Source organism: Eumetopias jubatus, unplaced genomic scaffold (genome assembly GCF_037043125.1).
Source record: "Eumetopias jubatus isolate StellerSeaLion01/CBP00866 unplaced genomic scaffold, mEumJub1_p1.0 scaffold_10, whole genome shotgun sequence".
NCBI lineage: Eukaryota > Metazoa > Chordata > Mammalia > Carnivora > Otariidae > Eumetopias > Eumetopias jubatus.
The window spans coordinates 96,114,817-96,127,492 of record NW_028274816.1 but is presented as its reverse complement, the minus strand read 5'-3'; the positions used below and the strand labels follow the sequence as shown (position 1 = coordinate 96,127,492).

Sequence of the window (12,676 nt, the reverse complement as noted above, 5' to 3'; positions counted from 1 at the left end):
TAGTCGTTGCCAGAAGCGGGGGTGGGAGGGCCGACAAAATGGGTGAAGGTGGGCAAAAGGCATAAGCTGCTGGTTATAAGACAAATAAGTCCTGGGAAATGTAAGGTAGAGCATGATGACTATTGTTAACGACAACAAAATACTATATTTTATCAAGCATGTCTATATACTTGAAGCAGAACTCAGTTGGCAGCTTAACCAAAAGTGTCACTGATCTTTTTCTTTCTTTGTGTTTTAAATAATTTTGATCATGGCATCATATCTGGAGGGTTATTTGGTCGGTTTCTCTAGGGGATGTCAGCTCATGTGAAGAGGTGAAGCGTCTGGCAGGATGTGGGTGCACCTGGGCCGAGCAGGGAGAGTGAAAGGAACACATGGTGGAGGGCGTGTGAGTGTGGAGGAAAGTGAATCTGAGGAAGAAATCCCAAGGTGAGGTAGATGGGCTCATCTCCCCCAGACTAAGTGTGTCAGGCTAGTGGGGAGTCACCAAGCCTGGCAGAGAGCTGGGGTCCTGCCAGCTGGTGTTCAAACCAGGCTCGGGTACTCAGGGACATGCGTCTTGAATGGAAGGTGCCAGCCACACGTTCCCTGCAGCCCTCTGCCTCCTGTGCTTCCTCCTGCCTGCAAACTCCTAGTGTCTGGCTATCCCTGGGGAAACAGATATAAGGACAAGGGGAAGGGAGGAAGGGTCCTGCATTGCCCTAGGAATGATTACACACCCCGTAAGAGAGAAGAAGGCCAAAAATGAGAACATAAGAGGTCAAGTCAGAAGAACAGGGAGAGACACCTGTGTTTCCAGATTCCAGAGACCCAGGGATGTCACTTCCATGCATCTATCCATCTACTCATCCATTCCTCCATCATCCTACCCACCTTCTCAGAGGTGATGCCAGCCTGTGGAGGGCAGGGTGTCATCAATCCCTGGCCAAGGTCCAAGGGTGGTTCCAACGCCAAGGAAAAGTGACCAATTGGACCAAAATAAGCTTTGGCCTAAAAATCAAGAGCCTGGGTTCTCTTCTTGGTTCTGCCACTAACTAGCTGTGTGAACCAGGTCATGTGGCTTGACCTCAGTCTCCTCACCTGTAAAATGGGAACAGCTGGACCAGAAGATGGGTGGGGGTTTTCCAGTTCTGACATTCCATGGCAAACCCTTCAGCCCCTGATGTCACAATATGGAGCTAAACCGCAATTGGTCCATAGCCTCACCCAGCTCTGCTGTTCTCTTGGCCATGGACACAAGATGGACTTGCCATGGACCTTCTGTATTTGTCCTCTTCTGTTATGGGCAGCTCTTGCCATGGCTCAGGACCGAGGGTGATCAGAACTTAGGTGGGGCTGGGACCTGAAGGAACCTGGGACCAGACAAGGGGACCAGTCAGGGGCAGACCCCTCCCAGGACAGCATGATGCCCACCTCCTTCTCCGCAGACGAGTTCTACAATGAGACCGTGGCAAAGGCGTTCCTGCAGTTTTATGAGCATACCACCCAGGTTGTGTGGAACGAGTTCATGGAGGCCACCTGGAACTATGCCACCAACATCACCAAGAAAAATCGGGAGGAGATGGTGTGGTACCACCTCAACTCCAGCCCCTTCTCCCCTTGCTCTTCTCAGGGATCTGGTGGGGGGGTGGGAGGAAATGGGGGAACCATATTTTCTGCCCCTGTCCAGAGCTAGAGGAAGGAGGGAATCCCCAAAGTACATGTCAAAGCAGGCTGCAAGCTCTGGGCCTCTTGCTGGCCCCGGAAGCAGTCTGGGCAAGAATCTCTTGTTTCTTTCCCCTCGTAAATATTACCTCCTTGCTTTTAAGGACCCAGGCTCCTTCCCTTCTCCCTCTTAGCAAATTTCCAGAGATTGTGAACCCTTAAAGTAGGTTTTGGGAGGAGGTTGGAAGGACTGTGACCCTGGAGTTCAATGTGGGGCCCTTCCTCCCTCCCTAAGTCCCCATGATAAGTATGGTGACCCTCATTCCAGCTGCACAAGGACTCAGAGAGGTCCCAGCACATGCTGTACTTTGGCACCCGGGCCCGCCTGTTTAAGACCTCCAGGTTCCACGATGTGGCCATGAAGCGCATGCTGAGTAAGCTGCAGAACATAGGCAAGGCGGCCCTGCCCCAGGACGAGCTCCGGGAGGTGATGGACGGAGCCCCCAGGTCTCCAGGCACATGCTCCCCACCCCAGGGGTGGGTGGGCTGGGCTGATCGGGGCGGGGATTGGGGGGAAGCCAGGCTGCCTGGGCAGGAGGGAGGTTGGCAGGCAGGGCTAGAGCTTCCTCTGGGGAGAGGAGAGAAACAGAGGCTGGTGGGAAGATGCCTTAGACAGGCCTGCCCCTCCCAGCTGGTGGGGCTTGTGTTGGGGGTGGGCACAAGGGTGCAGGCCTGCTCTAGGTGACACCTGCCCCCCCCCAGTACAACAAGCTTCTGGCCTACATGGAGACGACATACAGCATGGCGCAGGTGTGCCTGAGTGAGGGACCCTGCCTGCCCCTGGAGCCTGGTGAGCACCAAAGCCCTGCCCCCATCCAACCCCAGAGTCTCCAGCATCAGCCCCTTCCACAAGCCGACCCCCCCCCACTACAATTGTCCTCCCTGCCCCAATTGCACTCACTTGTTGGTGGGGGAGGGTCTGCAGGTGAGGGCAGGAGGCAGGCAGGAGTGGGAGGGGGCCCACCTTGGCTCCTTTTTCTGGGCGTAGACCTCCAAGAAGTCATGGCCACCTCCCGGGACCAGAAGGAGCTGCTGTGGGCCTGGCAGGGCTGGCGGGACGCTGTGGGTCGTCAGCTTCGCATTACCTTTGAGCGCTACGTGCAGCTCAGCAACAAGGCTGCAAAGCTCAACGGTGAGGCCCCCCCGCCCCCGCCGCCGCCCTCCCGGGCCAGCCCAGTCTGTGCAGATGGCATGGGGCACAGGCAGCAGTGGGAAGGGCTAAGCAGAGTCTGCAGAGGGTCAGAGGGTAAGGGCAGTAGTAGGACCTGGAGATGGGGCCCCTGAGACCTGCGGCCGGGGGAAGCAGAGGTGTTTCATTCACCATTGGTCTACAGACATTGCTTGAGCACCTACTGTGTGCCAGGCCCTGGAGAGTTTCTAAGGATTTGTAGGTGAAAACATAGAGAAGGTGTCCGCTCTTCTAGGTAGGGCCTACGGTCTGGGGGACAGACAAGATTCGTGCAAACACACATCTCTGGACAAGTACCGAGAGAGAAGGGGAAGGGGAGGCCTCGAGACACTTCCCCAAGGCCTGAAAGAAGGCAAGCAAGAAGTAAAAGAGCGTCCCAGACCCCACGATGGGAGGAGCCAGTGTTTGGGAGGATCTGAAAGGAGCCAGGGTGGTCTGAGGGCTTGGATGGGTGGGGCTCGAGGTGGGTGTGAGGACCAGGGCCTCATCCGGGTCCTATTCAACCAGGCACGGTGAGGAGCACGGAGTGTGTACTTTGCCAAGTGCTTTTCCACCCCTGATCTCATCCAATCTGAGCAGTGACCTTGGGAAGCACATTTCCCATTTGGCAGATGAAGACCCTGAGGGACAGGGAGGTCAGGTGGCTTCCCCAGAAAGTGCCTGGGTCTCCTGCCTGCCAGGCCAGGGCAGAAGGAAGGGTGGGTGGTGAGTACTTCTGAGCCCCCTCTCCTGTCCTAGGTTACAAAGACATGGGGGCCTTGTGGCGGTCCAAGTATGAGTCTGACTCGCTAGAACAGGATCTGGAGCAGCTTTACCAGGAGCTGCAGCCGCTCTACTTGAACCTGCACGCCTATGTGCGCCGGGCTCTGCACCGCCACTACGGGCCCGAGCTTATCGACCCGAGGGGGCCCATCCCTGCTCACCTGCTGGGTAAAGCCCTAGCTGGTAGCAGAGTGGGGTGGGCAGAGCAGGCCTCCAAGCGGGCACCCAGTAAAGGGAGGGATGCTCTCCGGCCTCCTCTGAGCCCCTGCGTGCCCCCTTCCAGGGAACATGTGGGCTCAGTCCTGGGTCAACATCTTAGACCTGGTCCTGCCCTTCCCAAGGAAGCCCCCTGAGGATATCACGAAGATCATGAAAAGCCAGGTTAGTACTCGGCCTCCGTCTGCCCCCGCCAGTGCTGCACCCACCCCCCTCCCTGCCCCATACCCCGGGCAGGGCCCCACGCACCCCCTCTTCCCCACAGCACTGGAAGCCCTCCAAAATGTTCGAAGAGGCGGACAAGTTCTTCACCTCCCTGGGGCTACTTTCTGCCCCTCCCGACTTCTGGAAAAAATCAATGATGGAAAGGCCAGCCGATGGACGGGAGGTGGAGTGCCACGCCTCTGCCTGGGACTTTTACAACGGCAAGGACTTCAGGTCTCACCCTGCGCCAGCACCACCCTCCCTCCTTTCTCTCTCTCTCTCTCGCTCTTTTTCCCTTCGGTTTTCTCCCCCTCTGTCTGCTGGTCTTAGGAGGTGTGCAAGGAAGTGTGTGAGCAGGGCTGGAGCCAGACAGCGGAGGGGGATGTGAGCTGGCAACATAGGCGTGGGGGGCCCGGAGTGAGAAGGGACAGCACCCGAGGCCCTGGTGTCTCCAGCCCAACCACCCCAATCCCTCCATGGAGTCTGAATGCAGAGATCTCCCCTTCTCCCAGGGCCTCCCCATGCTCCTTGACCCCTGCCCTTTAACCCTAGGATAAAGAAGTGCACTGAGGTGACCATAGAAGACCTGCTCTCCATCTTCCACCAGATGGGCCACATCCAGTACTTCTTGCAGTACAAGAACCTCTCTGTGATCTTCCGCGCAGGCGCCAACCCAGCCTTTGAAGAGGCCGTGGGGTCGATGATCACCCTCTCGGCCTCCTCCCACAAGCACCTGCTCAACAGAGGCCTGCTCAGCCACCAGCGCCAGGACTCAGGTGATGGGGACCAAGAGGGCCTTAGCAGGGCAGCCGAGCCTGAGGCTGCCACCGGGGCTCTCTGGGCAAGGCTAAAGGGAGGGAGAGCCGGGGGCCACCTCCTGACTGCCCCCGCTTCCTTAGAGGAGGAGGTCAATTTCCTGATGGGCATTGCCCTGGAGAAGATCGCCTTCATCCCCTTCGCCTACCTGATGGACCTGTTTCGCTGGAAGGTCTTTGATGGCACCATCCGGAAGGATGCCTACAACCAGGAGTGGTGGAACCTCAGGTGGGGAGAGGATGACTGCCCTGGGCTCTCTGCCCCCTGCGCCCCTGCTGGGCTGGGCTTTCCGGTCAGCCTTAAGGGCACTGCCCCTCACCATAGGATGCTGCTGCCTCTCCTGGGAGGGCAGTTAGGTGTGCCCATGCTGGTGACCTGGCAGCCATGGGGGAGGGAGGGGCCCTGGGTTAGTGTTGGCTGTTCGCTATCACCAGATAACAGCGTCCCTACTAAAGTGGATCTCTACTAAAGGGGATCAGCCTCACGCTGAATGTGGCACCAGCACTGAGCTGACCTCTTAGGGACCTCTAGGGACCCTGGCAGTGGCCCTGCCTGCTCCTGGGTAGCTGGGAAGCTCACACAAGGGTGCACCTGGGCTCCTCCAAGAACAAAACATTGACCACTGGGCAGGCCCACCTGCTCCTCCTCTCTCTTCCAGTTCCCACCAGTGGGGCTAGCAGAAGGGTGTTTGGTGCCCTGAGTTCTTTTCCGTGGAAAGAATCCGCATGGGAGAGAGGCAAGCCCACTGCCCCTTTTCCTGCCGCCCCAACACACACACATGACTGCCTCTGGTTTAGCATCCTTAGGCATGTCCAAGGTCAGAAATGGCGCCGAAAGAGCCCGCCAACAGTCAGGTAGCACCACTCTTGGGGGTGAGGGGCGTCCATGGTGCATCTCCTCACCGACCACTGGCTGTCTGATGGGATAATGAATGCCCATGGCCAGGGCGCTCCATCTCCACCAGGCCTCAGATTGACCTGCTCGAGTCTGCCAGCCACAGCATGGTTTGGGGTGACCGTAAAGGGGCTGCCTGCTCTGCACGAGGGCCTTATGTTTCTTTGAACCTGTGCAACATCTCATGGTCATTCACAGGAGAAGAATGTGTGACCAGCCCATGGTCACACGGCAACTGAGGGTGGCAAAGCTGGGTGTTCCTCTCTTCGTCCATTCACCCTCCTACCCCCACCCCAAATTCAGGCCCCAGCATTACTGGTGAGGTTGGCAGGGTCTTGACCTTGTACTCCTCCAAGGGCAACCCCCACCAGCCATCTGGTGTACCTGCAGGGGCCCTTTCCCTCCCTGGGTCAACTGCACCCACCGCAACCAATGGTGGAAACCAGGGGTGAAGGGAGAGAGGTGGCAAGTTCCTGGGCCTGAACAAGGCAGCCTCTGTCGACTGGGAGAGCCAGCAGCTGACTGTCAACCCCAGAGAATGGTTCAGAGGTGACCAGTGGGCCAATAGTCAATGAGAACTTTTCATAGACTTTGTCTCATCCCCAAAGATGGGTCATTTTACCCCCATCTTACAGACGTTTTGCAACAGGGCTCAGTGACAATTAGTAACTTTCCCACAGTCACATAGCACAGAGGGTTAATGGGATCTGAAAGTTAATGGGAGCTGCCAATGACTAGTTCTGTGATCTCCCACCAGTTCCCTGACCTCTAAACTTTGGTCTCCTCATCTGTAAACTGGGAATAATAACAGCATTATGCCTCAGAGATGCTATTCTGTTTTCTTCTTGGCACTTCTTGCCAGATGAAATGACCTTGTGGATTGGTCTCTAACCGTCTCCATCATTAAGATTATAAGCAAGACCTTGCTTAGCCCATTCCCTCCCAAGTCCCCAGAACCATGACAGTGTCAAGTGAGTTTGTGTGAAGAGCTTAGCACGGTTCCTCCACAGAGGAAGTCAGTGTTAACTACTGCTACTATTTGATTCTGATTCCCAATCCCACGTGTTTTCAACTCATTTATTTAATCTATAAAAATGCATTAAGTGTCCTGTGTCTGCCAAGTCCACTTTGGTAACTATGCAAGTGCTTCCAGGGGAAAAGGTTTTGAGAACTCAGCTGGATGGTACCAGCCCCCCGTTCTCCCTGGCAGGTTGAAGTACCAGGGCCTGTGCCCCCCCGTCCCTCGGACAGAGGACGACTTTGACCCCGGTGCCAAGTTCCACATCTCTGCCAGCATGCCCTATATACGGTAATGGTCTGGGCCCCTGCCAGCAGAAGCAGCTCTGGGAGTTGGGGGTTGGGGGATATGGGAACCAGGCTGAGGATTCCCAGGAAGGCCCTAGATCCAAATGTTCCCCCCAGATCTCCTCCACTGGGTCACACAGCCTCCGGAGGGCCCCACCCTAGGATAACTTGGGCTTTTAGATCAGATCCTGTGTGGAGGGCAGAGTTGTTGGGAATATTCTAAAGCATCTGTACTGTCCCCAAGAGGAGGGTGGGAAAGAAGAAGGTAAGGGTTGGTTCAGAAGGCTAAGAAGGAGAGCCCCTGGCTGAGGCGGGGCCTTGCCGAAGGAGTCTCCGCCCAGGAAGACTGGGCCCTGGCAGAGCCCTCAGGCCCCTGCCCATCAGAGCTGCTGGCTCTGGACTTTCCACCACTGGCACCAGCTCCCCAGCCTGCCCTCCCGTTCCTCTACCCAGGTACTTCATCAGCCTCGTGCTCCAGTTCCAGTTCCACGAAGCTTTGTGCAAGGCCTCGGGTCACGTGGGCCCACCACACCAGTGTGACATCTATAACTCCAAGATGGCTGGGAAGCTCCTGGAGTGAGTGCTCTCCTCCCTCATCTGTTCTCAGCTTCCCTGACCCTTGCTGGACGCCTGCCCCTGGCCCCCTCTCTTCACCAGGCCACCCTAGGCACCCCAAGCAGGCCTCATTGACCTTAGAGTTTAGTGGAAGTTCTTCCTTGTGTCAGACTGCAGTCTCTCCTACAATAATTGAAGCCCATTTCCTTGTGTGTAGCCCCTCGTGGTCAGAGAGACTAACCTCTCCTGAGCTCTCTCTCTCCCTCCCTCTCTCTCTCTCACACACACACAGAGTCATTCTCATACCCACACACTCACACACAAACTTGCACACACTCACTACTACGCCCTCCCTCACTCACCTGTGCGCATGTGCACACGAACACACACACACGCGCGCGTGCGCGCGCCAATAAACTGTCCCAGATGGGAAGTCACTGCTGGAGTCCGGCCTCAGCCCCCAGACTTCCATACGAATCCCTTCATCCTTCCCTCCCAAGGGGCTCGCCTATCCTCGGCAGCATTTGATGCACCCTTGGGCGCACACCGCTCTTCCCATCTCTTTTTGGGGTGCCCGGATGCAGCTCCCAGGCCGATGCAGGTTGCTTTCATACCAACCTTTGGAATGCTCTGGTCAGCGTGTGGTCCACTTTGACTCCCTAACTCCCAATCTTTTTTTCCTGCACTTGGTCCCCAGCTATCCTTTTCATTCCTGCCTCTGAGGAGGTAGTTTTGTCCTGAAGCAAACGTGGAGGGGTGGGAGGCTGACCCGATGGTAGGGAGCATTTGCTATTAGAGGCTGGGCTCTCTAAGGAGCGTTCTTACAAGGTCTCACGTGAGCAGCTCATAACTTGCAAAGTGGATATGATTAGCCACATTTCATAAATAATGAAACTAAAGCTAAGAGAGATAATATAATTGCCCATCACTGATCTAGCAAGTGGCAAAATCAGGCTTTGAGTCCCAAACTGACTCCAGAGCACATTCTCATTCACACTGTTGCTTCCACCAATCAAGGGATAAAGGTCTGGTGAGGTTAGACCCGGGTCAGCAGGCTCCAAGATCTGTGCTCCAACCACTGGGATGCAGAGCTCACCCACTGACATGGTCTTTTCCCCACCAATTTTCAACCCCTTTCGGTGGGTCCATTTCCCTAACTGGTCAAGGTCATCTTGAGTTTTATTCCTGTCTCCCAGAGGATTAACATAGCCACATAATTTAGTATCCTCTGCGAATTTAATGAGCAGATGTGTGATTCCACCACGGATTTTGTCAGTAACCACCAGGCCAGATGGGGTTGCAGGACTGATCCCCTGGCTTTGCTCCCAGGGAGGGCTGCACCTTGCATGACGATTATCAACCTAGTCTGTTTGCTTTTCCATCTTTTCACACTACAAGGGTTTATGATAGCCAACTGCCCATGTCTGAGCTTTGCTGAATGTGTGGAACATAAGGGGCCTCTCTGCTCTCTGCATTCATGTCTCTGGCCTCCCATCGTTTATTTATTCAGCAAACATTTACTTGTGCACGTGCCAATCAGCCTGCCCTGTGTCCAGCAGGGGGCAATGGGCCACAAGATAAATCAATAACCATAATACAAGAAAGGAGTTAGCGCAGTAGGAAAGGGCCTTGGTGAACATGCAGAGGAAGAGGAGGTCATGCTGGGGACCAGGGAGGGATCTCTGTCCCCAAAAGCAGAAGTGCAAGAAATGGCAGACATCTGTTTTCTATACATCAACTTACTTTTAACTCTGAGCCTTCCCCACTTGATTTGTGGGGCATTTGACCTCGGTCATTCACACCACCCCCTGTCCTACCACTACCCCAGGGCACACAAGGCTCCCAGGATCTGACTCGGCACCAAAGCACCTGCCAGTCAACACGGGTCATTGCTCACCCATCCTCACATGTTGCCATCCAGATACCTGGATGCCAGGGAAGACCCCAAGTTTTCCAGGTTTAGGACTTTGAATGCTATCTTCTGGGCAGAGGGCAGAGGAAAGGGCTCTGAGAAAGGGGAATGTCCTGAGCTTTGGAGAAATGAGACAGAGCAGAGTGGAATATAGGTTGTGTGTGCGGGGTGAGTGCTTGCAGAGGAGAAGGGGGAGGGCAAGATTCTTGGCTGCTCTTTTACCTCATATATCTTAGAATTTGACTCATCTTCCTATATGTGATTGCTCTGGGTTGGTTCTGCTGGGAATGGAGAGTTGAAGTGGATTTGGTCCAAGTTCCCATAGCCCTTGGCTCATCCGTCCAGCCATGGTAGGCCTGACCTTGTCCATGGGGCCCACTGCAGCCGCTGTGGAGTTGAGGATTCTAGTTACCACCTTTGCAAGTCTCCTGTGCTGGCCACGTTGGCTGTGGGCTGGGTTTGGGTCAAACTCCTGTCCCACTGAGTCTGAAGGAGTATTTCTAAATGGGTAGACTCAGTGGTCAAAACTTTTCTCTCCTCAGGTCCTTCCTTTCTCACAGGACCCCGCATCTGATAAAATCCTCTTACCTGAAGTTAGTTGTGGGGTTTTGTTTTGTTTTTCTTTTAGCCTTCATGACTTTTCTCCTGCATTTCTCTCGGATCTTAACTACATTTTTCCCTAGCAGTTTCTGTCAAGGATCCCCTAACCTTCAGTTTCCCCCCTCATTCTTTCTCCATTGCTTATGAAATGATGCATACAAGTGTGCACACGCTACAAGCCCCCCCCTTCACTACCATTATTGGCTTAATCTGCACCACAGTGAAAAGTGGGTATTAATGGGGCCCATTTTGCTGATGGAGAAACTGAGGCTAAGAGGAGTTGAGTTGATTGCCTGAGGTTATACGGCCCATAAGTAGCACTGCTGAGTCTTGAACCTGGGTCCTGTTGGTCTAGACTCCACCATCTGACTTGTGCGCCTCTAGAGCCCATCTCTCTCCTGGTCAGATGGGGACGCAGATTAAGAAGGATCAACATATGCCCCCCACCGCCTCGGCAGGGGGCCCTAGTGGGGAGCAGCCTGGAGCCCTGGCTTCAGCAAACTCTGTGCCCCCACCAAGCCTCAGGCTGGTCCCCCTGCCACCAAACACCAGGTGTGCTTGGTGACACCTGACATTAGTACAGCGCTGCAGGCAATACACAGAGCACATCCCACGCTTGCCACCTCCCTAATCCTCCCAAACACTCCGCACGAGACCAGAAAGGAGCGGCCCCTCCTCCTACTGACACAGAGCACCTCATGGGAAACAGCATCTCAAGACTTTATGCCTATCTGAGTCCGGGAGAATAATGATCATCACAGTGGCAGTAATAATAATCAGCCGCTAACATTTATCGTCCATCTACTATGATCCCAGCATTGTGTCCATTTAATCATCACGCCAACCCTAGGAGGTAGTACTGTTATCTCCATTTTATGAATATGGACACTGAGACTCAGAGAGGTTAAGTCACTGGCCCAAAGCCCCACAGGATTCAAACCCAGGTCGGTCTTATTTCAGAGCTCGTGATTTTATCCCCGGCGCTGAGCTCTATGGGAAGAGTCTGGCTAGCAAAGCTGTAGGGCCAGGGTGGGGCACACAGAGGGCTCCCAGCAGCACCAGCTGATGGTCCCACACAGCCTCACAGCTGTATCCACTCTCCCAGAGATATCCTAAAGCTGGGCTCAAGCAAGCCCTGGCCAGAAGTCCTGCAGAAGATAACTGGGCAGACTGAAGTGTCCACAAAGGCCCTCATGACCTACTTCAAACCCCTGCTGAACTGGCTGGTCACCGAGAACGTGCAGCAGGGGGAGATCCTGGGCTGGCCAGACTTCAGCTGTACCTTTGAAGGTTTGATCATCTGACCCTGGTGCTAGGTCTGGTACAGCCCCAAGCCCTACCCTAGCCTGCCCCGGGCCAGTCCCTACCCCAACCCAGCCTTAACCCCTAGCTTACCTATGACCTGGCTTGAACAAGCAACAGCCCTGTGGCTACGTGACCCTGTCTGCACCTGATGCAGCCTTGGCCAAGACTGCAGCCCACGGCCCAGCCACTGGCTCAGTTGCTTCCTTGCACACTGTTCAGCTAGCGGGCCAGGTTGGCATCTGAGCACAGGGTGGGGTTCTTTCCTCCTGACCCTTGCACGGAGCCACCACTGGGCACCATGGGGACGTAGCCCTAACTAGGCCCATATCCTCCTCTCTCCCTTCTACTCCTCTTTCTCACCCTCCTTCCAGGGCAAGGCCCTCACCTATGGCTTGAAAGGTAGGTGCCTGAGGCTGAGGGAGGAGGCCAGTGGCAGTCAGGTACTCTGATTTCCGTGGGGCACCCCAGAGCTCGCTCCCTCCTTCTGCCTGCTCTACAAGACTCCCATGTCTTCCACAGGAAAAATCACAGACAAAGTGACATTTCTGAGTCTGGAGCTGGACCCTGACCAGGCCAAATTTGGGCAGTGGGTGTTGCTGGCCCTCAGCTTGGTCATGTTCCTGGTGGCCCTACTGCTGGCCCACAGGTTGTACTCCCTGGAAAAAAGGTCACTGTCCCAGGACACCGATGCCCAGGACACCAGTTCACGGAACTCCAGTGCCCCTGAGACACAGCCCAAGGCCTCCTTCCTGGGTGTAGCCATGGAGTCCCGCCTAGTTGCCAAAAAACAGTGGATCCTGCTGGGCCTCTGCCTCATCCTGACGCTGTGCTCAATCATCCTGACCATTCGGATTTTCACACAGCACTACAGGAAGCCTCCGTGGATGAGAGCTGAATGGTGGAGCTGGGACTAGACACCAGTACAACTGGTGAGGCTGGAGGGCAAGAGCAGGGTGGCCAAGGCAGAGAGGACTGGGGGGCTGGGGAGGGGACAGCTTGCATGCATAGTGTCCAGCTGCAATTGGGTGCAGCTGTGGCCGATCTGGGTACGTGGGCGTTTGTAACTGTGTCTGGAACTCGTGTATGTGAAGCCATGTGTATAGGCTACTGACTCTGTGTAATTCCACGAATGCCCTGGGTTCCAGACCAACCTCCCTCCCCTAGGGAGGGCTCAAGAACCATGTTTTTAGTGACCCAGTGACTGTGTCCCTCCA

General features: G+C 55.2%; 1 protein-coding gene across 2 annotated transcripts; it reads left to right on the top strand.

The window, feature by feature from the left end:
* Positions 1-1,172: 1,172 nt before the first annotated feature.
* On the top strand, positions 1,173-12,376 carry LOC114196714 (angiotensin-converting enzyme-like protein Ace3). 2 transcript variants are annotated; one of them, XM_028087485.2, is made up of 14 exons: positions 1,173-1,329; positions 1,428-1,564; positions 1,973-2,131; positions 2,407-2,494; positions 2,693-2,836; positions 3,632-3,823; positions 3,939-4,036; positions 4,137-4,309; positions 4,628-4,851; positions 4,975-5,119; positions 6,996-7,094; positions 7,544-7,666; positions 11,263-11,447; positions 11,982-12,376. In XM_028087485.2, the coding sequence occupies exons 1-14, from the start codon at positions 1,173-1,175 to the stop codon at positions 12,374-12,376; spliced, it is 2,319 nt and encodes a 772-aa protein (XP_027943286.2). The 2 variants fall into 2 exon arrangements, with proteins under 2 accessions (XP_027943286.2, XP_087883388.1); XM_088027262.1 differs by having other exon boundaries at positions 1,241-1,314; positions 1,402-1,564; positions 4,628-5,119.
* The last annotated feature ends 300 nt before the right edge of the window (positions 12,377-12,676 follow it).

Bases quoted from the DNA above. Each gene is read 5' to 3' on its own strand.
- LOC114196714 (XM_088027262.1), top strand. From the start codon at position 1,241: ATGGACTTGCCATGGACCTTCTGTATTTGTCCTCTTCTGTTATGGGCA. The intron at 2,495-2,692 runs GTGAGCACCAAA...TTCTGGGCGTAG, and splicing joins CTGCCTGCCCCTGGAGCCTG to ACCTCCAAGAAGTCATGGCC. The intron at 7,667-11,262 runs GTGAGTGCTCTC...CCACTCTCCCAG, and splicing joins ATGGCTGGGAAGCTCCTGGA to AGATATCCTAAAGCTGGGCT.